Source organism: Leopardus geoffroyi, chromosome A2 (assembly GCF_018350155.1).
Source record: "Leopardus geoffroyi isolate Oge1 chromosome A2, O.geoffroyi_Oge1_pat1.0, whole genome shotgun sequence".
In the NCBI taxonomy this organism is placed as follows: Eukaryota; Metazoa; Chordata; class Mammalia; order Carnivora; family Felidae; genus Leopardus; species Leopardus geoffroyi.
Genome location: NC_059331.1, coordinates 117,418,950 through 117,442,663, shown reverse-complemented (window position 1 = coordinate 117,442,663; position 23,714 = coordinate 117,418,950). Strand labels below are relative to the sequence as shown.

Below are 23,714 nucleotides of genomic sequence, written 5' to 3'. Positions count from 1 at the left end.
TACTGGTGAGAGTTGGAAGAAGACAGCCCAGGGATCTGAGCCCTCTGTGGACCCTGCTTGATGGAATTCTGTACAGTAACATTTGTGCCTTAAGTAAACTCATCTATAAACTGTCATTAATTACATTAGCCCTGAGGGTTGTAAGGATTAAACAAGAGAATGTGCTTGGCATATTGCCTAGCACTCAAACACTCAAATGTTAGCTAATTTTGAACTGGGTGGGCAGTATAGTTTGTCAAATTAACAGCTGGGCAGATTGCATGGAAGGGAGGCCAAGATGAGGCTTCTAAAGAAGTGATATAGGGGCGCCTGGGTGGCGCAGTCGGTTAAGCGTCCGACTTCAGCCAGGTCACGATCTCACGGTCCGTGAGTTCGAGCCCCGCGTCGGGCTCTGGGCTGATGGCTCAGAACCTGGAGCCTGTTTCCGATTCTGTGTCTCCCTCTCTCTCTGCCCCTCCCCCGTTCATGCTCTGTCTCTCTCTGTCCCAAAAATAAATAAACGTTGAAAAAAAAAAAAAAAGAAGTGATATAATGGAAGAGAAGTGCCTGGAATTAGAGATTTGTATCCGTGACTCCGGCCCATAATTCTAATAACTGACCAGGTGATACCTCATTCCCTTTTAGTGACCAGGACCAAGAATGCATGAAGTGCAATATCCAACTCCATTTAGCTTTTCCAGAGAGGTCAGAGACATGTGGTCAAAAGGTTAAATGGGCACCTAATTTTCATACACTCATCTTGTGTGTCTAGTTTTTCTAGTAACCTAACAAAGACATAGTTGTTAATACTCTATTTACTGGGATTATGCTGGCTCTAGTCAACTTCCGAAGCTTTAAAAGTAATCTCAACAAGGAAGGAGACATTAAGATGGGACCATGTGCATTAAAGGCAGTTTAGAGGATAATGTTTAGTAGACTGACTCCAGCCCTCCATGGTTGCACCTCCCAGGATTTATCTGGAGGCCTAATCCAGGTCATAGTAGGGTACCACCTGCAAGGCCCCTGTCTAAAGAACTAGTGCTTCTGTTTCCTGTCTTGGCACAGTGGTTGCTAACTTGTCTTGAGCGATATTCCATAGTTGTATTCTTAAAGAATGTTGATAATGGAAACCAGCGCCTTGTATAATTCTTGGATGGGGTATGTGTGATGTAACAACACTATTCTAACAAACAAACACTTATGTGCCTAGAGATAGTATGGGAAGAGATCTGTGGGGACAGTTTCTAATTTGTGAGTCTCCTGAATCAGAGTAGGTTAAGATATTTAGTTTCTTGGTATGTACATAAGGGGGAAAGGGATTTTAAAGAATGAATGCTTGGTGGAAAAAACAGGAAGGGCTTGCCTGTTTTGCCCCTTCCCAACATGGTATCTCTCAAGATAAAGTGAGGAAGGAGGAAGGAGGGCCTTTTTTATTGTAAATCAAGGTCAGGTAAAGACTCCAGTACTCTTTTATAGCATAATAAAACAAAATGAAGCTTGCATATGCCAGATATGTAGATAACCTGTCAGAAAATTCTGGTAGCTCTCTTTCTGTTCTCCACCCTGAAGTTGATCAAGCTGTTCACAACGAAGGCCTCTGTTAGAAGATCCGAGAGAATTCAGGCAAGGTGTAAGATTTTCTAATAGACCTCAGCTGGAGAAGTCCCCTTTACCCATGCTGGTTTTCCAGCAGAATCTAGTTTGAAAGTGGACAGCCAACCTATACCCTTGGCCTTCATGCAGGTACAATTTCTGAATCCAAAAATTTTTTGACAGGGAACTGTCCTTCAAGACACAGCTCCAAACTCCCCACCCTTGGTTCCTTTGCTCTTCTACTGATCATTCCTTCTCAGTTTCATTTATAGAGTCTTTTGGGTTTTTTGGTTTTTGTTTTTGTTCATTCTCAAAGAGACTACTCTTTATGTATTTGATACCCATTCTCTCCTACATTTTTAGGATCAGAACCTTGATTTTTTTTGTTTTTAAGGTGGTAATATACTTATAAAAGATTACACTCCAACTTCCCTAGGTGCGGTCAGTGGGTCAAATGGAAGTCAGTTGGGTGGGTCTTACAGGAAATCTTTTTTTAGAAAGATCTGACTCAGCTAGGAGGACTGCCCTTTTACCCCTTCTCTTCCTGCGTAGAAACTAGATGGGATGGTAAAACTCCGGCAGCCATTTTGGACTACATTGCATCATTGTTAATGGAAGCCATACACCTTAGGATGGTGGAGCAGAAAGATAGAAGGAACTAGCACAGTGATGGTGTGGTCAAGCTGCCATACCAGCCCAGACTTCTTTAATAGTTTGATAAACTTCCTTCTTATTTAAGCCATTGTTATTTTCAGTTTCTGTTAATATGCACTGATTCTCATCCTAACTGATGCCCACCCCTTATGTGATATTGGTGCTCCCACAGTTATTCCTTTCATAATATCTTTCTTTACGTTCCCCTCCCCCCCCCCCCCCCCCCCCCCGCATATCCACACACATCCCAGTGACTTCTTATCTTTATCTACAGTCCAAATCCCTCTTGAGCTCAAAAGCCATATACTCAACTGCCTTTAAGACATCTTCATTTGTGTTACCCCCTAGGCACAGTGGTAGTATGAATAAAGGCCACCTCAATATGTCCATGCCCTAATTCGTGGAACCTATGAATGCTACCTTATATGGCAAAGGGGACTTTACAAATGTAATCAAGTTAAGAATCTTGAGATGAAGAATTTATCCTGAATTATTTGGGTAGGCTTGATGAGTTAGAGAAGAAGGCAATATGGCAATGGAAACAGAGATTGGAGTGATGTGGCCACAAACCAGGGAATACTGGCAGCCTCTAGAAGCTGGAAGAAACAGAATGGATTCCCTTTTGGAATCTCTAGAAGGAAACAGCCCTTTCAACACTTTGATTTTAGCCTGCTGAGACTCATTTTGGAATTTTGACCTCCAGGACTGTAAGATAATGAAGTTTGAGATAATTTATTACAATGGCAATAGGAAACTGATACAGGCACCTCAAACCTGACATATCCCGAAACAAATTCATTAACTTTTCCCCCAAACCTGATCCTTTTCTATTTCCTATCATGATTATTATACAATCCAAAATATGAAATATATGAAATCAGTCATATATTCTCTATTTGTCACACTCTACCATCCTTCACTTATCACTTTGTATTTTCATTTCTATACATTAATTGTCACTCAAATCAATACCTAATTTGTCTGCATTATCTTCCATCTGTACTGTTAGAGTAGTACAATGGTTCTCGGCTGGGGATGAATTTGCCACCTTGGGCAGGGGAGAAAGACATTTTTGTCTCCAAAAATGGAGACATCTTTGGTTGTTACCACTGTGTAGGGGTGTTGTTGGCTGGCATCTAGTGGGTACAGGCCAACGATGCTACTGAACACCTACAATACACAGAACAGCCCCACAACAAAATTTCCTGGTCTAAAACGTAAAGCCAAGATTGAAAAAGCCTGCTGTAGTCTTTAAAACTAGTCTCCCTGCTTCACATATTAAACCACTCCAGTCGGGGCGCCTGGGTGGCGCAGTCGGTTAAGCGTCCGACTTCAGCCAGGTCACGATCTCGCGGTCCGTGAGTTCGAGCACCGCGTCGGGCTCTGGGCTGATAGCTCAGAGCCTGGAGCCTGTTTCCGATTCTGTGTCTCCCTCTCTCTCTGCCCCTCCCCCGTTCATGCTCTGTCTCTCTCTGTCCCAAAAATAAACGTTGAAAAAAAAAAAATTAAAAAAAAAAAAAATAAACCACTCCAGTCATGGTCATTATAATTTCCAATTCCCTAGGGAAATGTATAGGTGTATCTTATTGCACTTTGGAAATACTACATTTTTTTTTTGACAAATTGAAGGTTTGTGGGGCGCCTGGGTGGCTCAGTCAGTTGAGCCATAGACTTCAGCTCAAGTCATCATCTCAGGGTCCATGAGTTTGAGCCTCGTGTCGAGCCCTGTGCTGACAGCTCAGAGCCTGGAGCCTGCTTGGGATTCTGTGTCTCCCTCTCTCTCTCTGCCCCTCCCCCACTTGTGCTCTCTCTCCCTCCCTCCCTCTCTCTCTCTCAAAAATAATAAACATTAAAAAAAAGAATTGAAGGTTTGTGACAACCCTGAATCAAGCGAGCCTATTGGCACAATCTTTGCAACAGCATTTGCTCACTTTGTGTCTCTGTATCACGTTTTGGTATATCACGCAATATTGCAAGCTCTTACTATATTATTACATTTGTTACAGTGATCTGTGATCAGTGGTCTTTGATGTGTAATTGTTTTGGGGTCCCAGAAACCACACCCATATAAGAGAGAACTTAGCTGATCCATGTGTGTATTCTGACTGCTCCACCCGTTGTTCCCCTGCCTCTCTCCCTCTTCGGCCCCTTATTCCTTGATACAACAGTATTGAAATTAGGCCAATTAATAACCCTACAATGGACTCTTAAGTTTTCAAGTGAAAGGAAGCAGCTCATGTCTATCACTTTAAATCAGAAGCTAGAAATGACTGAGCTTAGTGAGGAAGGCGAGTCTCAAGAACTGAGCTAGGTCTCTTACAGGAAATAGCCAAGTTGTGAATGCAAAGGAAAAGACAAGGAGTTGCTTCTTAGGGATTAGCAAAGAAAGTAGTTACTTGAGATGGAATCTACTCCTGGTGAAGATGCTGTGAAGATTGTTGAAATGACAACAAAGGGTTTAGAATGTTACATGAACTTAAGTTGATAAGCAGTGGGAGGGTTTGAGAGGATTGACTCCAATTTTGAAAGTTCTACAATTTTACAGTGGGTAAAATGCCATCAAGCAGCATCGAATGCTACAGAGGAATCATTCCTGAAAGGAAGAATCTGTGCAGCAATCCTCACTGTTGTCTTATTTTAAGAAATTGACATAATGGGGCACCTGGGTCGCTCAGTTGGTTAAGCATCCGACTTTTGATTTTGGCTCAGGTCATGGTCTCACTGTTCCTAGATTCAAGCCCCATGTCAGGCCCTGTGTTGACAGCCCAGCACCTGCTTGGGATTCTCTCCCTCTCTCTCTGCCCCTCCCCCGCTCATGCTCGCTCTCTCTCTCTTTCTCTCTCTCTCTCTCAAAATAAATAATTTTTTTTAAAAAAGAAAAAGAAATTGCCACAGCCATCTGACCTTCAGCAACCACTACCCCATCAGACAGCAGCCATCAGCAGCAAAAGGATTATGACTCACTGAGAGCTCAGATGATGGTTAAGCGTTTTTTAGCAATAAAGTATTTTTTAAGATTTTTTAAAATTTTGTAATGTTTATTTTTGAGAGAGAGAGACAGTGCAAGCAGGGAAGGGGCATAGAGAAAGGGAGGCAGAATCCAAAGCAGGCTCCAGGCTCTGAGCTGTCAGCACAGAGCCCAACGTGGGGCTCGAACACACGGACTGCGAGATCATGACCTGAGCTGAAGTCAGACACTTAACCAACTGAGCCAGCCAGGCACCCCAGCAATAAAGTATTTTTAATTAAAGAGTGCACATATTTTTTAGACCTACTGCTATTTCACACTTGGTAGACTACAGTATAATGTAAACATAACTTTCTATGTACTGGGAAACCAAAACACTCATTTGACTTGCTTTATTGTAAATTGCACTTTATTGGGATGTCCACTTTATATTTTCAAGTTATGCCTTTTTGTTGTTGTTAATTGTGAGACTTACAGAGTCCTTGACCAATAGTGTCAATATCTGGGTCACTTATAGATCTATTGTTTTTTTTTCTCCTCTCAGTTTTCAATCCTTTTGACCTTTCTCTTGGCATGCCGAGTAATTTTTAATTGAATACTAACATGGAGTATTAAAAATTATAGTGGCTCTGGATAATATCTTCCTCCAGAAGAAGTTCACCTTTTCTTTGCATGGAGGCTGATTATCTCAAGCCATTTAGAGACTGAGCTGATTCGAGGCTAGGTTGAAACTCTGGAAAGGCTTTATCTACATCTGGTTCAACCTTGCTGTTAAAGTGTAGCCTTTTAGGGTTCCAGGAGATCACATCTCAGCCTTTTGGCTAAGATTGAGAGTAGAGTTGCTTCCAGCAGAGCCTGGGGAGTTGACTGGGCTCATCCCAAGGTGAGTCTTGAACTGACACAAACTCCATCATGCTTTTTGTTGTCTGTTTGGCTTCTTAGCTTTGGTCAGCTTGAAAACTTGGAAGATGTCTTAAGGGCAGGATGTTGGGTACACATTTTGCCCCTTCTTGCTGAGATATTCACCCTTCTGTTCTCTACTTTTTGTTTCTTCATCCCTGCAGAGTTTCTTTACCTTTTAGTAGAGACCCTCTGCCCAAGCCCTTCCCCTGGATTCTTTGGCTTTTGACCCAAAATTAGTAATTGCCCAGAAGGAAAATACAGCTACACCCTGTGGTTTTACCTCTGTCTCAAATTTTCCTTTCTCCCAGATTTTATCTTTCCAAGACCTGATTGCTTCTGCATTATCTTTAAACAGTAACTGCAATCTACTTAATTGCAGCTCTACCTGTGAGAGAGAGGTGACTCCCAGGCTTCCTCAGCTGCTTCCCCAGGCTCTATTCTGTGACCTGCCCCTATAAAGAACTTGCCTGGCATCCAAGCCCTGCTTTAATGACAGAGGCTGACATTCTTTTTCTTTCCCAACAATCTAACAGTATCTCTCCCTGGTTTAGTTCCCTACCCCAAGCCCCAGGTGCTTCAAGCTGCATCCCAGGCCAGAGTGAATAACACTAGGGCTTTCGTTGTTTTTTTCTGAAAAGCAGGATTGCCTGCTTTCTAAATCCTCCTCTCTCCTTGTTGATAATTCTGAAGTGCATTGCCAGCTCCGAATCAGGCATGAAAAAGAAGGCTCACTTTGACATTCATAGATATGTTGCCTTCTGTTCTTCAAATTATTCCTGAAATAAAAACTTTAATAATAGCCCTCTTGTAGGTTGTATTCTCTTCTATTAAGTTATAAATGAGTCAATATGTGACTATTTTGGTAAGCAAGGTCAGAGATATTTATTAAGAATAATAACTAGCTATTTTATAGTTCTGATATTTTGTTCTCAGGTTGCATGGGTGTGGGTGTTTTCTATGCCTCGTCTCATTTAGCACAACAGTCCTATGCAGGGTGGGGGATTAGTGAGTACTCTTTATCAGGAAATGAAGCTGAGAGATGTTACATTGCTCGTCAGTAAATGGTAGAACTAAGATTCAAAGTCAAGTCTCTCTGAGTCCAAAACCCTTACTCTTTCCAATACCTTCTGCTCCTGCCCCCTAATTCTCACTGTCTGATGCCACATGCAATTTGTAACCTCAACCCAGTCTAGTAATCATGATCACCCCCCCAGTGAGACTGCGGGTGACTCAGAACAGTCCATCACCTTGACTGAACAGTTAAAATGCAATGACACACAGAACACTTTTAGATACTGATAACAAAATTGAAGAATATTACGCCTAAGTACTAGTCAGTGGCTGAGAACACACAAAGAAGATAGAAAGCTTTTAAATACCTTGTTATATCTGAAAAAAAAATCCAGATTCTTGGCACAACCATTGGTGACTTGCCCCTCCCCATGCCGTTTGTGTGCTGGGTATCCCCTGCACACCGTCCCTTTCCTGCCAGAGTCTCAGCCTCTGGAGCAGAGGGTCTCTGTTCTACTTATCTTCTTTTCCCTAGCACTTAATATACTACTCGACAGGGGCACCTTGGTGGCTCAGTAGTTAAGCGTCTGACTTCGGCTCAGGTCATGATCTCACTGTTTGTGGGTTGGAGCCCCGGGTCCGGCTCTATCTGGCTCTGTGCTGACAGTTCAGAGCCCAGACCCCGCTTTGTATTCTGTGTCTCCCTCTCCTCTGCCCCTCCCTCACTCTCTCACTCTCTCTCTCTCACATTGAATAAACAACAACAAAAAATATATATATACACACTACTTGACAGTAGGAAACGAATGTTCCATGAATTAATATGCATGATCTTCCCAACTACAATTTAAGTTCTATGACGGCAGAAACTGTCTCCTCTAATTTTCATCCCCATGCTGCTGTTAATTACTCTTATTTGATTGCATGAACCAGAGGTCTCACGCTATTTCAGGTAATGGGGGTTTATTGGAAACAAACTCACTGTGACAAGGGAGGCCGTGATCATACAGGCTTCTAAGAACAGCACCGTGCACAGTCTAAGGCAGCTCTGGAGGCCAGATTAACATGTTTGCTCCTCCAGCAGGAGTTGTTGTATTTTTAACCCAGCATGCTGCCATTAATATGACTCCTGTTTTCGACTGCTTCTCTTTTATGTCTTGTCTACACCTGTTATCAACCAGCTGACTCTTTCCCGTTCAACTACCTGAGGGAGAAAATCCAATTACTTTATTAATTATCCCTGATAAGAAGAGCTTTTTAAACCAAGCCACTTAATAGGTTTCCAGGTGCCCACTTCTATCCTAATTGGTGGTCTTTTCTTAATCCAAAAACAGCCTAGCAAGGACCCCCTTTAGTTAGCTTGAGATTCTCGAGGTGGACGGGGCTAATGGGCCTGTCAGGCCCTGTGACTGGCTTGTCCGTTAAGGGCCTTACACAGGGTTCAAAATAAATGCTTTTTTAAGTTATCTGAAGGGAGAACCAGAAGAATTCCATGACTGTGTATAATTTAATCCTGTTTAGTGTATCCTGGATATTTTGGGGGGCCTTAACATTGAGCTACGGTATGAATGTCCATTGATTTGTAGCTGTCATTGCCATTTTGACATTCTGGAAGAGTTGCGAATCTTTCCCATTCTTCACAGTTAGTTCCATGCCTTTGAGTAAAAAGCCAGCTCATTTCTGAGGTTAAATGCTTTTCCCATTGGAGCCTACAGCTGTGGCACTTAATTTTTAAATAATCACTTATCTGTTTGGTTCCATCTATCCATCTATACAACATAGTTTGATGCCCAATATATGAAAATATTTCTTGGAAGCATGAAAAAATATATACCATCTATCCATCTATACAACATAGTTTGATGCCCAATATATGAAAATATTTCTTGGAAGCATGAAAAAATATATAAATTTAGATGACTTAATAAGTTTATAGGATCAGATATGGTCTGGGAGCTCTGGAGGCTATAAAATGGGGGAAAGGAAAGTGTTGGAGAGAGAATAGGATGAACGAGAAAATAAAGGAGCTAAAGAATTTTACGTCCTCAGTTTTTCCTACAGCTGGCTTTGTGCACATATGCTTCTCAGGGCGACAGATCCTTTTCACAACCGATAGGGATGTCTGGGTGACTATCCAGCGTCCGTTCAGCGTCTGACTCTTGATCTCAGTCAAGTAGTGATCTCAGGGTTATGAGTTCAAGCCCCGCATTAAAAAAAAAATTTTTTTTAAACCAACAAACAAAAAAACTGATAGCCAAATTCACACATTCCCCATGAACTTAAGAGATGCGGTTCAAAATATGATTGGCAAATCCTGGAGAGCCGCTGTGCTTGGCTTCGTAGTGAACACAAGAGGGCGCTGAACTCCGCAATGATGCACAGGCCACTAAGGTCCATATCATGGCATACATACAACTAGTAATTTTCAAATGATATTTCTTAGAGGTTATACCAAATGTTAAACAGAGACTTACAGCTATGTCGACTTCTAGTTTAGTAGATACCCATCTCAGTTACTTTTGTGATTTTTATATGCCTGAAAGATTTGTCTGCCACCAAATTGAAGACACCAGTATTTCTAAGGAAATCAAAAGAAGGTTGGTCAGGCATGGGGTATAGAAAGGATGCAGAAGCATTGGCAGAGATCCCCTAAGCTTTTTCAGTGAAGAGGGATGCTTAGCAAAGACTTCAAATGTTGTAATTCCGTGAGAAGACCCACATTACTCACACCATTGTAGCTGGACACCATTAACTCTTCAAACCATCCAATCCCTGTGCTCTAGTTCCCTGCTCACAAAGCAATCTCTGATGGTTATTTGGATTCTCATGGGGGGAGGGAGGAGGGTCTTTGTCCATAAACAGACACTCAAGGACAAAATAAACTTTAAAAATTCTTATTTCTTATGGCATAACAAAAGTGAAAATATTATAATTAGTTGGCGGTAGTTATATTTCTAATTTTAGGAGGGTCGTAGGACAAGGAAGATTTTAAAATAGCACCTGAGTTTGAATCTGAGTGCCAGAGAGAACCATTAGCAGAAATATAAAAGAGATGGCAGGCAATGATAGTAAAGGTTTTGCCGTGAATTTGAGGTGCCAGCTGTTTGTATAGGTGACTGCTATCAACAACAAGCAGTTGGAAATGAGGTCCTGTATTGGTACCAGGAGAGATGAGGTAGAGAAATACAGTTTTAGGACCCACTGGCATGGGGGAGGGGGGGGCGGGGTGTAGGCAGAGATTACTGTATGGATGAGATTACTAAGCACCAGTGTGGAGAAAGAAGAAATGAGGCCTGAGGACAGCCTTCGGGAGTTAGGAAGTAAGACCCAAAAAGAGCATGGAACAAGATTCTGTGGTGATATCATAGGGGAGGATAGATGTCTTTTGGAAAGAAATGAATAGTGTCAAGTTCTGCAGAGAAGACACGAATGGTAAGGACTAGATTTTCCTATTGAAAATCCCTGATTACAGTCAAGGGAACACGATAAATTTAAATAGAAGTCAAATTCCAAGAGCTTACCAGTAGGTGGGCCAGGAACATCTTGTCATACCAGAAAGCAAGAAAACTCAAGGGTTTAGAAGCCAGTTTGAAAAGGATCACACTGGCCAAAGATGAATCAACATGAACATCAGTAACGACGGTAACTGTACTTAGTTCTCTATTGTCCCTATAACAAGTTACCACAATTTGGTGGCTTAAAACAACATAAAGTTGCAGTTCTGTAGGTTAGAAGGCCAACATGGTCTCACTGAGCTAAAACCAAGGTGTCAGCAGGTCTGCACTCCTTTCTGGAAGCTTTGGGGGAAAATCTATTTCTTGCCTTTTCCAGCATGACTTCCCAAGGAATGCAAGGGGACTGACTGCAGGCAGTCCTTGGCTCATGACCACCTTCCTCCATCTGCAAAACTAGCAACAGTCCTCACATCCCATGACCCTTAACCTCCTCTTTCTGCCTCCCTCTTCTGCTTTTAAGTACCCTTGTGAGTACATTGGGCCCACCCAAGTCATCCAGGATATCTCCCTATTTTAAGGTCAACTGGTTAGCATCCTTGATTCTATTTGCTACTTTAACTTATCTTTGCCATGTAATGGAACATGTTCACAGGTTCCTGGGATAGGGATGTGGACATGGGACATGGCTTAACACAGTAACTACAACAGATTGAAACACATCAAATATGTTTAAGTACATAAGCTCAAAATAATATTCAGACAAAGCTCACTGTCAGGAAACTGACACAGTTTTGTGTGTGTGTGTGTGTGTTTTTATTTTTAATTTTTTAAAATTTACATCCAAATTAGCATATAGTACAACAATGATTTCAGGAGTAGATTCCTTAGTGCCCCTTACCCATTTAGCCCATCCCCCCTCCCACACCCCCTCCAGTAACCCTCAGTTTGTTCTCCCTATTTATGAGTCTCTTATGGTTTGTCCCCCTCCCTGTTTTTATATTATTTTTGTTTCCCTTCCCTTATGTTCATCTGTTTAGTCTCTTAAAGTCCTCATATGAGTGAAGTCATTTGATATTTGTCTTTCTCTGACTGACTCTTTTCACTTAGCATAATACCCTCCAGTTCCATCCACATAGTTGCAAATGGCAAGATTTCATTCTTTTTGATTGCTGAGTAATACTCCATTATGTGTGTATATATATATATATATATATATATATATATATATATACCACCTCTTCTTTATCCATTCATCCATCGATGGACATTTGGGCTCTTTCCATACTTTGGTTATTGTCAATAGTGCTGCTATAAACATGGGGGTGCATTGTCCCTTCAAAACAGCACACCTGTATCCCGTGGATAAATGCCTAGTAGTGCAATTGCTGGGTCGTAGGGTAGTTCTATTTTTAGTTTTTTGAGGAACCTCTGTACTGTTTTCCAGAGTGGCTGCATCAGCTTGCATTCCCATTGACACAGTATTTGAAAGACTGGTATAAAGGGAAATGATCAAGTATTCACCCTGCCGTTCCCATACAAACTGTACCTTGGCAACCAAAAAGTTGATAAAGGAAAATTTTTCTTTATTTTTTTTAATTTTTAAAATTATTTATTTTGAGAGAGAGAGAGAGAGAATGAGTGGGGAGGGACAGAAAGAGAGAGAACTCCAAGCAGGCTCCGCACTTGCCAGCACAGAGCGCAATGTGGGGCTCGAACTCAGAAACCATGAGATCATGACCTGAGCCAAAACCAAGAGCCGGACACTAAACTGACTGAGTCACCCAGGTGCCCCGGAAAATTTTTCTTTATAAAAGTATTCCAGCTAATACGTTAAGAGAGAACACCATCATTTCCCAATATTCAGTGAATTAATGGTCTGAACAATAATTATTAGTGACAGCTAACATCACAAAAGTGCAACAGATATCTGGATATTCTGTGCCTCCTGGTGAGAGTGCAGAGCACCACCTGTGACTTCTTGCCAAAACAGCAGGTCCTAAAACTGATGAAGCCTCCAGATCCAACCAGCAGTTTATGGGAAGTACAGGGGACAAAGGAACACATTCGGTGACTCCAAAAGATGCCGTGAGCAAAATCCAAACTGTGGGGTATTCCACAGAACAAATGACACACCTCATAGACAAAACAACAACCAACCAACCAACAACAAAATCCTGTAAGAACAACGACAAAAGAAGGAGGGGAACTTACTGTTACCATTAGAAAATTTAGAAACGTCAACCAATTGCAATGTGTGGGTCTTATTTGGGTCCTAATTTATAAGGCAATTGGAGGGGCACCTGGGTTGGTTAAGCATCCGACTTCAACTCAGATCATGATGTCACAGTTCGTGAGTTCAAGCCCTGCATCGGGTTCTGTGCTGACAGCTCAGAGCCTGGAGCCTACTTTGGATTCTGTGTCTCCCTCTCTCTCTACCCCACCCAGATTCTCTCTCTCTCTCTCTCTCTCTCTCGAAAATAAACATTAAAAAAATAAATAAAATATAAGGCAATTGGGGAAATGTGAACAATAATAGCATACCCAATATGAAGCAATTGTTGGGGGGCTTTAGATTATACAGCGCTGTTTTTAAAAATTAGTCATTTAGGAGTGCCTGGGTGGCTCAGTTGGTTAAGCATCTGACTTTGGCTCAGGTCATGATCTTGCTGTTCATGAATTCGAGCCCCACATAGGGCTCTGTGCTGACAGCTCAGAGCCTGGAGCCAGCTTCAGATCCTGTGTCCCCTTCTCTCTCTGCCCCTCCCCTGCTCTCTCTCAAAAATAAATAAACATTTAAAAAAAGAATTCAAATTAAATAAAATTTGAAATTAAAAAATAAATAAAATCAAATAAAATTATTCTTTTAGAGGTATACACTGAAGTATTTGCAGATTAAATATGATGTCTGGATGTGCATCAACATAGCCTAGGGGTAGGACTGGGAGTGGGAGGGGGAACAGAGCAAACAAGATTGGCCATAAGCAGGAAACTGTTGAAGCAAGATGAGGTGTATACAGAGGTTTCTTTATACTGTTCTCTCTCTCTCTTTTTATTTTTTTTTTTTTAAAGATAAAGTGGGTATTTATTTGTACTTAAATCTATAATAAACCACCAGCCAAACTGGTCCTATCATCACGACACATAAAATATAAAAACAGTTTTCTACAAATACTGGAATAACGAACACATCAGGAGTTGTAGTTAAACCAGCACAGGGGGCAGAGGAATTCAACGACGCACATTGTAACTTAACCCTCCACCGTTAACAATTGAGGTTGTTAAGCCTCACTATCTCAGAAAATACAAATAATCCTTCATCACATCTTTGTATTTTTACTTCCTATTCTTGTGGTTAAATTCTGGAGCCTAAAGATATACAAATTAGTATTATATCTAGTTATCTAGAGCCAGAAACGTATTTCCGCATGTTGTTCAAAGCAGCCAAAGCTACGGAATCCTCTTTGATGAGACTCCTGCCGTTCCCCCTTGATGGACAGAATAAACATAATGAAAAACAGAATATCAAGGCAGAGATACAGGACCCTAACAAACAAATCCTAGAAGTAATACAGCCATCGCCCAAATGGAGACGGATTAATACACTCATGGTCACGTGACTTCAGGCTGTATGTTCAGAGTAGTTTGGGAATAAATCCATTATTTGCTGGGCACTAAAATACTTAGCCATTTGCTGTATTACACTGTGGCTTTCCCCAGTCGTTTGTAAGATGGACTGCAAATCGCTGACAGAATTTTGCTGTAACTGTATCTGGGGCTGCGGGGATTCCTCTCCACAGTCGTGCAGCTGACTGTTCCAGGCCTGGCCATTCCAGGCTTGGGGGCACCAGGTCTGACTGTTCCAGGTCTGGTTGCTCCACGACTGGCTGTTCCAGGTCTGGTTGCCCCATATTGGAAGGTTTCCGGAAGTGTTCATCAGGTATCCCTGGTGATAGGAATAGAAGCCTGGCTATTCTGGATTTGCAGAGCTGTTCTGAGTCACAGTGTTTTATTCTTTGGCCAGTTGTTTTTTTGCCACCTCTTACATTTCATTCTCTGGTTCTGGAACCAGGTCTTAACCTGCTTAAGGTTCAGAATGTTGGAAAGTTCTTGCATCTGCTGGAGACCGAGGTACTTCTGTCTCTGAAATCTATCATTGAGTACATATAGCTGGGTCTGAGAGAAGACGGTTCTGATCTTCTGTTTCTTGCCCTGAGCTGGATCGTCCTTCTTCGCGGTGATCTCCTCTGCAGAAGTGGGTATCACTTTTACTCTGGGACTGGTGGAAGAATCGGGGCTGTCCTGAACAAGTAGATCCATGGAGGAAGGAAGAGGAGAGATGGTCTCCGTGTGGGGGGTCTCAGCAGATGACATTTGCAAGGATGCATAATTTTCTTCAGGCCCATCAATCTCAGGCACTGGAGAAGAGTCCCTAGAAACGGGCGCTTCGGGGCAAGGCAGGCAGTGGAGCTGAGCTGGATCCGTATTCATGTTGCAAGGCCATTGTCATGCAAAAGGTAGCTGCTGGGTAGTCCAGAATGGGTGGGGAACGGGAAAACCGGGGCCACAGGACCTGTTTGCAGGAGAACTTCTTCGTGATGAAAGTAAGAACTCAGATTCACGGGATGGTGTACTCACTGAAAAGTGCATTAAAGATGAAAATACCGTTGGGCACCTGGGTGAAGTCGGTTAAGGTCCGACGTCAGCTCAGGTCATGATCTCACGGTTCGTGGGTTCATGTTTCTCTTCGGGCTCTGTGCTGATGTCTCAGAGCCTGGAGCCTGCTTCAGATTCTGTGCCTCCCTCTCTGCCTCTCCCTCTCTCTCTCTTTTTAAAAATATGGGAAAATAACCTGGGATCTATAGTCAGATTGCTTGGGTCAAATCCATCTATTGTATAACTTATAGGATTATTAGGAGATTTGAATGAGAACTTATTTTTGTGGTTAAATACACACAACATAAAATTTACCCTTTAATTATTTTTAAACGATTGAGTGATGGGGCGCCTGGGTGGCGCAGTCGGTTGGGCGTCCGACTTCAGCCAGGTCACGATCTCGCGGTCCGTGAGTTCGAGCCCCGCGTCGGGCTCTGGGCTGATGGCTCAGAGCCTGGAGCCTGTTTCCGATTCTGTGTCTCCCTCTCTCTCTGCCCCTCCCCCGTTCATGCTCTGTCTCTCTCTGTCCCAAAAATAAATAAACGTTGAAAAAAAAAATTTTTTTTAAAAAAAAAATAAAAAAAACGATTGAGTGACACTAAGCACATTCACAGTATTGTGTGGTCATCACCATTATCTGTTTCCAAAACTATTTTATTGTTCCAAACAGAAACCTCTCCCCCAGCCCCTGGCAACCTCTATTCTACTTCCTGTCTCTGTGAATTTGCCTGTTCCAGGAAACTCACATAAATGGAATCATTCGATCATTTATCCTTTTGTGTCTGCTTATGTCACTTAGCATAGTGTTTTCAGGGTCCATATATGTTATAGCATGTGTCAGAATTTCTTTCCTTTTTAAGGCTGAGTAATATTCCATTGTCTGTATATGCCACATCTTATTATTCGTTCATCCGTTGACAGAATATTTTTAAAGTATTTTAAAATGTATTTGGCATACAATATGAGCTTGCTAAATGTCACCTAGTAATTTTTTAAGTTTGCTTATTTATTTTGAGAGAGAGAGCAAGCACATGAGCAGGGAGGGGCAGAGAGAGAGAATTTCAGGTACGGTCCACACAACCCCATGGCTTGAACCAATGAACCGTGAGATCATGACCTGCCTGAGCCAAAATCAAGAGTCAGACACTTAACCGACTGAGCCACCCAGGCTCTCTAGTAATTGTTTTTAAGATTTTATTTTTAAGTAACCTCCACACTCAATGTGGGGCTTGAACTCTCAAACCCCGAGATCAAGGATCATATGTTCTACAGACTGAGCCAGCCAGGCGCCCCTACCTAGTAATTATTGTTACAGGAAAAATATTAAAAGAAAATACACCAACGTTTTAACCATATTTGTTTTAGCGTGGAGGGATTCTGTTTTCTTCTCTTTTTTCTATATATTTTGCATTTCTTGGTAATGTGGTTTGATCATTGAAGATTGTGGTAAATATACATATGTACATTTTAGCTACTTTTTATTCTCTCTCCATCTTTTTACTAAACTATTTTTAAAAGGTGTATACATGTTGCCTCAACCTCTTTCTTTAATGGTCTTTCTTAAAAGCATAGACTATTGTTCAGTTTGGTCTGAGAAAGTGCTGCATTACATTCTTTGCCCAGCTGGTGGCAGTATCAACACTTGATCCTTCCTGCCACCTGCATCCTCCTAACCATAGCCCGGATTAACATACGCTCCGATTTGTTACAATCTTAGAAATGTAGGCTGTAGTTATCTACTTTTTACAGACAGTATTCTATACTGCCAACATCAAAGACTCCAGCGCCAGATTACATCTGTGCCTGTGAATTTGCACCTTTCCTGGCTCTCTCCTCAGTTGTCTCCCCGGCCTCCCAGCCCTGTCACCCATGGAGTTGCCAGAGTCATCCTGGCGCCTGGAAAAGAGGGAAGCAGAAAGTATGGGCAAGGAAAGAGAGAAGCTGATTTTTCCTTTCTTTCTTCACCTAGGGTAGAGGAAAGTCTTTAATATTAAAATTAAATTTAGCATTAGGGCTAATATATGAGATAAAATTTTTGGTTGTTTGTTGGGTTTTTGTTTTAATTAAGTAGGCCCCATGCCCAGCGTGGGGCTTGGGCTTATGACCCATAGATCAAGAGTCACATGCTCTACCAACTGAGCCAGCCAGGCACCCCTATATGAGATAAAATTTTAATCAAGGACTTGGCATTGGACATGACTAGTTTATTTTTTATTACTTAAGAATAAGGCTGAATCCGAGCCAATCTACACCAGTAGGGCTGAACCAATCATCAAAATACGTAAGTAGTCCTATACCAGAAGGTAAATGTTCCAGCCTATTCTCCCTGAGGTGTGTGTGCGCGTGCACACACACACATACACACACACACACACACACACACACAGAAAACATGACCCTTCTTCTGGGACCTTCCATCAGCTGCAAGATGCAGAAATTAAAGAAGTCTCACCTGGCCCAACAGAGGTGCTTCCAGAAGCCTGCTCCGGCACTTGGGCCAGCCTGAGTTTTGATAGATTTGGAGCCAAACCCAAACAACTGTTAAGGACTTTTACTATCGAAGGGTTTTTAAAAACTGAAGACTGAGCTGAGAAATCATGAGACCTACCACAGATTTTGTCCAGAGGCAGAAAGAAAGAGTGATTTAACAGGTAGTGGGAGAAAGAATAAAGTCATTTTCTGATTGTGCTTGTTTTCAGCTAATGTACCTGTTACACAACTATTTGTATACTTAAGCAAGTCAACAAACACAATGACAAAATGAAGGAAATGAAAATTAGTGAGAGTTGCAGAATATAAGAGAAAACCACGCAAGTCAATTGCATTGCTACACGAAGAAATGCAAATTATAAAATTTATAAAAATTCCACTCATAACAGAGGGGAAAAAAACCTTAATGACTGAAGACAGGAGATTTTGTCAAGGAATTACTTTTAAAATTTTGGTAGTGATAGAAAAATAAAAGCAAGAGCCATCATTGTGAATAAGTTTATGTCCTGTTTAAGGAAACACAATATAGTAAGATGATAGTACGCGCTAGGCTCTGGTTCTCAAAGTGTGTTCCTCGGACCAGCCACTCCACCAAGAACTTGAATATGGTATCACTTTCACTCCTCCGTAGCTGGGTAGCATCTCCCACATTTTCTAATGAGGAACAGAGGTTAAAGGGGTAAAGTGTTCCCCTCTGGAGGTCCCAGAGTTGCTGAGTAGGAGCCCCAGAGTTAAAATACAGCTGTGCTTTACTCGAAAGCATGTCTTCCCCACCAAGCTGCCTGCAAATTAATAGGATGCTGGTAAAAATTATTTAACATATGTACGGCCAAAGCAAGCACACACACAAAGAACAACAACGTTGTAAATAGTGCAGAGCTACATAATAACAACCTGATGATGAAGTCCGGTATGACTTGCTCCTCTGCTTCTGAATGCCAGGAAGTCCTAGAGACTCACATGTTCTATTAGCATAACCTTACATCACAGTATTTTTGGAGCAGGTAAATGGGCTGATTTGCCTGCATTTGAGCAGTAAATGCAGAATGAATAGCTACCCCGTGGCCATTTGGATGGCTCTCACTGGAAAAAGGGAGAAAACCAAGATGCATCCCTGGATGTCCTGGAGCTGAGGAGGAAGACAAGCCTAATAAGTAACTCAGAGGAGGCTTCTGTGTGAGTTCACATGCTGGCTCCATGCAGACAAGCCCTTTCACGCATAGCTCCTGCCACGGCCCTAACACAGGTATCTCCCGCTGTTCGGAAGTACACGCGACACCACTTTTACGAAAGAGCTACAGAAGTACGGGTTTTCGCTAACCGAAAGTAATCTCAAGAGGATTTTTGCTTTTAGGAAAAAAGGGTGAAAGTGAAAATAGTATTTGGCATTGGTTTTGCAGTGAGGCTTGTAGAGGCAGTGAGAGTGACCCCACCAAACTCCTTCTCTGGGAGCTACATTTCAGCAGCAAGCCACCTGGCTTTGAACTGTGTCCAGTGAGTATCTGTGCTTTATCTTGATTTATGCTGTGCATCTGTTAGCAAGATGCATCCTAAGGTATTAGAGAAATCTAAGAGAGGTTCTGGTTTTGGTCTGGGGATGCTCAATAAAGTTTCCATATAGATTAATGGTAATTGCTTCAATTTATGCCATTCCTGCTTTCGGAAGTTTTCGTAAGAACACTCCAATTTCAGATAACTGGGGAAAACTACTCTTATTGGGTCTTCTCTGCCCCTGGTGAAGCACAGAGGTAGTACAAGTTTCTCTGGTGGCTACACTTGGTGATAGTAAGCATTTAATCCCCTGGGGAAAATCCTGGAGACCAATGTGGCCAGTTCACTGACAACACTGAATACCTCACCCTTGAATTTTTCTCATTGATCAGGCATTAATCAGCATGATGTAGACCAGTGACATGTGGCTCTGGCAATTTCCAGAATAAGAGTTCATGCCTACCAATATATATATGTATTTTAAGGGGAATTTTCTCTTACAACATTATAACATTTATTTTTAAAAATTACCTTAAGTAGAACCCTATGAGTTTAGCAACTAATGTATGACATTCTGTATTTCAACTCTCTAAATTCCTGTGTCTTTTGCAAAATTTATCAAGATTTGCCACAGTTAGGGCACCTACATGGCTCAGTTGGTCAAGCGTCCGACTCGATCTCCGCTCAGGTTGACTCTTGATCTCAGCTCAGGTCTTGATCTCATGGTCATGAGTTGAAGCCCCGCATTGGGCTCCACGCTGGGTGTGAAGCCTATCTAAAAAAAAAAGAAAAAAAGATTTGCCACTCCTGCCTTTGTTCAGGACTGATACTCCCCAAAGCTCCTGTTTTCACTACCACTAATTATAAATAGGCTTTTGATGATTCTGCTCTTCCCCATGGAGTGAAGACAGAAAGGGCTTCCAGGGAGAAAGCACATCTTCTCAGATTCTTCATCCTTTTATCCTTTGTCTTCTCTCTCAAATGTTTTTGCCTGACATCTCAAGAGTTGGAGACTGATAACCAGTAGTAAAAGTAACACCCACCACCAGACTAACCATTCAGAACCACCCACTGAGTGAATCACAGGATTCCTAGCAGTTTTGCTCAATAGGGTCTCACCTCTGGCTTTACCTAATAGCTGGAAGGGAGTCCAGGAACAGAATGAAGAAAGGAAAGGAAGTCTTCCTTGCAAGAACTGTCAAGCAGGTTAAATGCATCCTTAAAATTACATGTTTAAAATGATTCGTGTTGGAAGAGAAAAATGTCTGATTCTTCCCCTTCTTTACAATTCTGAAATTTTTAGTCTATGCTTTTTATTCTTTTCCATTTAGATCCAAGAAAAAACACACATTTATCCAGAGAAGCCTGGGACACGGGTCAAAGGCTGATGGCCCGCTTTGGGGATACAAAATAGCAGCTCACAGTCAGATATGTCATCGGCAGGAGCAGCTTAAGCTTAAGTGAGAGGCGCATCTTCCAAATCAGGACTTCCCTAGGGCCCATAAGAAACCAAGGGTAAAGATAGTCCATGTCTCAGGGCCTCTTTCTGAGCACATTAGAAATGTTCAAAATGGGGACAGGCTCTGATTCTATTAGATTTAAGGCCCGGGTGCCATCTCTGGTCTCCAGGAGATCCTTAAAAATAGGCCATTAGCGGAGAGCACTTGCAAGGCTCCAGGGGAAAAGGCACTCCAAGTAAAAAGGATTATGATACTTAACAGGCACATTTTGCACATTCCAAGAGGCTGGGGGTGAGGAGGGAGCATTGCTGAGTGCATCGGTTGCGTATATTATAGCATATAAGTGTCATTGTAGTTGGGTTTCAGCCAGCAAATCCTGAATTAGACCCACAAGCATCAGCCATTGGAAATGTCTGGAGTCTCTTCACAGAAAATAAAGTGCTGCCTGTGCATATGGATGTTGGAAATGGTGATGGGTGAAATTCATCAAAGCTAGGGAGTTGGTGGGTGCAAAGGGTCCTTGAACACTGTGGCAGGTACAGTTAGGCTACAGGGCCCACTTGGGAGGTTGTGTTATCTCACCCCATGAAAGGTAAGGGCTGACTATTGTATTTATAGTCAACTCTAGGATCTCTTCCCTTCCTATTGCTGCAATTTTCTGTACATGGTGTCTGGAGCTAGACTGCCTGTGTTTGAACGGAGATTTCATTATTACAGCTTTTCTATCTCTGATAATGGAACAATCTCGCTTCTTCGTGTTGGTTTTGGTAGTGTGCTACTTGAACTTGTTCTGGACTCATCCAGAAGCTTGCTTGCTGTCCTCTAGAAGCACACTGAAATGCAACATTCAACTTAATAGCTTTGCCAAAGACTTGATCAAAAAGACGCAATGCTCTGTGAACTTGGCAAGTCTTCCGGCCTGTATAAGAACCGTATTCATAATACTGTGGTTATTGTGAGAATACAACACGACTGTATTTTTTTAAGCTAGAAAAAAAATGTCTTCTAAAAGTTCCTGGAAGTCTACTGTCTAGAAGGAGAAGAGCTGTCAATTCACCTTTGGAGGAGATTCCCTTTGTTTGGAGAAAAATACCAGAATGGACAACTTGAGTAATAAAAGGTAAGTATCCGGTATAAATGCATATAAACATTACATATACCAATGCATTTAATCTTCCTAACATTTGGAATGTAAGTTCTATTCAACAAATATTTATATGGCACTTACTATGTACCAGGTATCGATCTACGTGCTTTGCAAATATTAACCCATTTCAAACTGTAACTACTCAGGACAGGCATACACTAAAATTACTCGCTCAAAGTCATGCAGCTAATAAAGAGTAGAGCAAGGATTCATAGTCAGGTAGTCTGGCATCACAGTCTGTGCGCTTAATCCCTACGCCAGGCCCCAGACCCTGAGTGTGGCATCTGCCCCATAGCCTAGCATCTAGGAAAGTGCCTGGACCACGGCAGGCACTCAGATATACCAAAAGGATGGATGGATATGAGCCTGATTGCCTGCACCATTCTAAAACGCTATGCATCATTACAAACTCAATCCTCGCAACAACTCGGTGATATATAGGTACTATTATTATAGTGAGCATATAATTTACTCCCAACACCAGGACATTGTTACTAATTACAGCCAAATAACAAAAATAAGGGAACTGTCCCAGACAAACCAGGACATGCACTGACCTGAATTATTATTATTATTATTATTATTATTGTTGTTGTTATTACACAGGTGGTGAAACTGAAGCACAGGGAAGTTAATTAATTTGCCCAAGATCACACATGAGTAAGTGATGGCATCAGGACTGGAAGCCCAATATTCACACTCGAGTTCCACAGTGACTCTGCTATAGGGAAGCGAGACAGAAGTAGAGTGTTTTTCCTGATGTCACACAATTAGCCCCAGACGCCATGCTATTTCTATTAATATACTCCCTCTTCTAACGTGTTTGTACCAGAGATTAGTCCTGAATCTTATTTGTCCTCTAAACCACCTTTGAAGAAAGAAGTTCTCTCCAGGGGACAAACACTCTCATACATGGGGATTTGCTTTGCTAAAATCTTGGGGAAATATTCAGCCGATATTTATTAAATTTTAATTTATAGATATTTGGACTCCCAGACATCTTTGTTATTGATTTCTGGTTTAATTCCATTTTGCTCAGCGACCACACTTTGTATGATTTCAACTGTTTTAAAAGTTTGTTTATTTATTTATTTATTTATTTATTTATTTATTTATTTATTTTGAGAGGGCAGGGAGGGACAGAGAGAGGGAAAGACAGAATCCTAAGCAGGCTCCACACATCAGTGCAGATGCCAACACTGGGCTTGATCTCACAAACTGTTGAGATCACGACCTGAGCTGAAATCAAGAGTTGGAAGCTTAACCTACTGACCCACCCAGGTGCCCCCACAGTTTTTTCAGAGTAGGGCTGCTAGAAACAAATTCCATTCATTCTCCTCTTTCAAGAATGTCTTTTATTTCATCTTCATTCTGGAAGGTAATTTTGTCAGGCTATGCAATTCTAGGTTGACAATTCTTTTCTGTTATCACTTTAAATGTGTTCCTCTATTATTGTCTGTGGTTTCTGATGAGAAAAACTTTGTGGTTTCTGATGAGAATTCCATAGTGATCCCCAAACCACACCGCCCCCCCATCCCCGTAAATAATGTATACTTTTTCTCTAGCTGCTCTTAATATTTTTTTTTTCTTTTTTTGTGGCAATTTGACTATGAAGTGTCTAGGAATGGTCCTGTTTGGGGATGGCTGAACTTGTTGAACTTCTAAATTTATGTCTTTCACCAATTCTGAGAAGTTTTCAGCCATGTTTTTACTTAAAATTTTTGTCTAATCCAAATTTTTTACCTCTTCTTCTGGGACTTCAATGAAATATATTGTTCAACCTTTTGACAGGTTTCTGAACCTATTTTTTTTTCCCCATCTTTTTTTTCTTTGCTCTTTAGAGTAGATAATTTCTATTTATGTACTTTCAAGTTCTCTGGTTCTTTTCTCCATCCTGACATTAAACATAT

General features: G+C 41.6%; 1 protein-coding gene across 1 annotated transcript; it reads right to left on the bottom strand.

Moving 5' to 3' along the window:
* Positions 1 to 13,805: 13,805 nt before the first annotated feature.
* Positions 13,806 to 15,051, bottom strand: LOC123607657 (homeobox protein NANOG-like). The gene is given in 2 exon segments (XM_045497094.1): positions 13,806 to 14,571; positions 14,574 to 15,051. Coding segments are annotated over 2 exon segments (867 nt in total). The 3' UTR covers positions 13,806 to 14,182.
* Between the last annotated feature and the right edge of the window lie 8,663 nt (positions 15,052 to 23,714).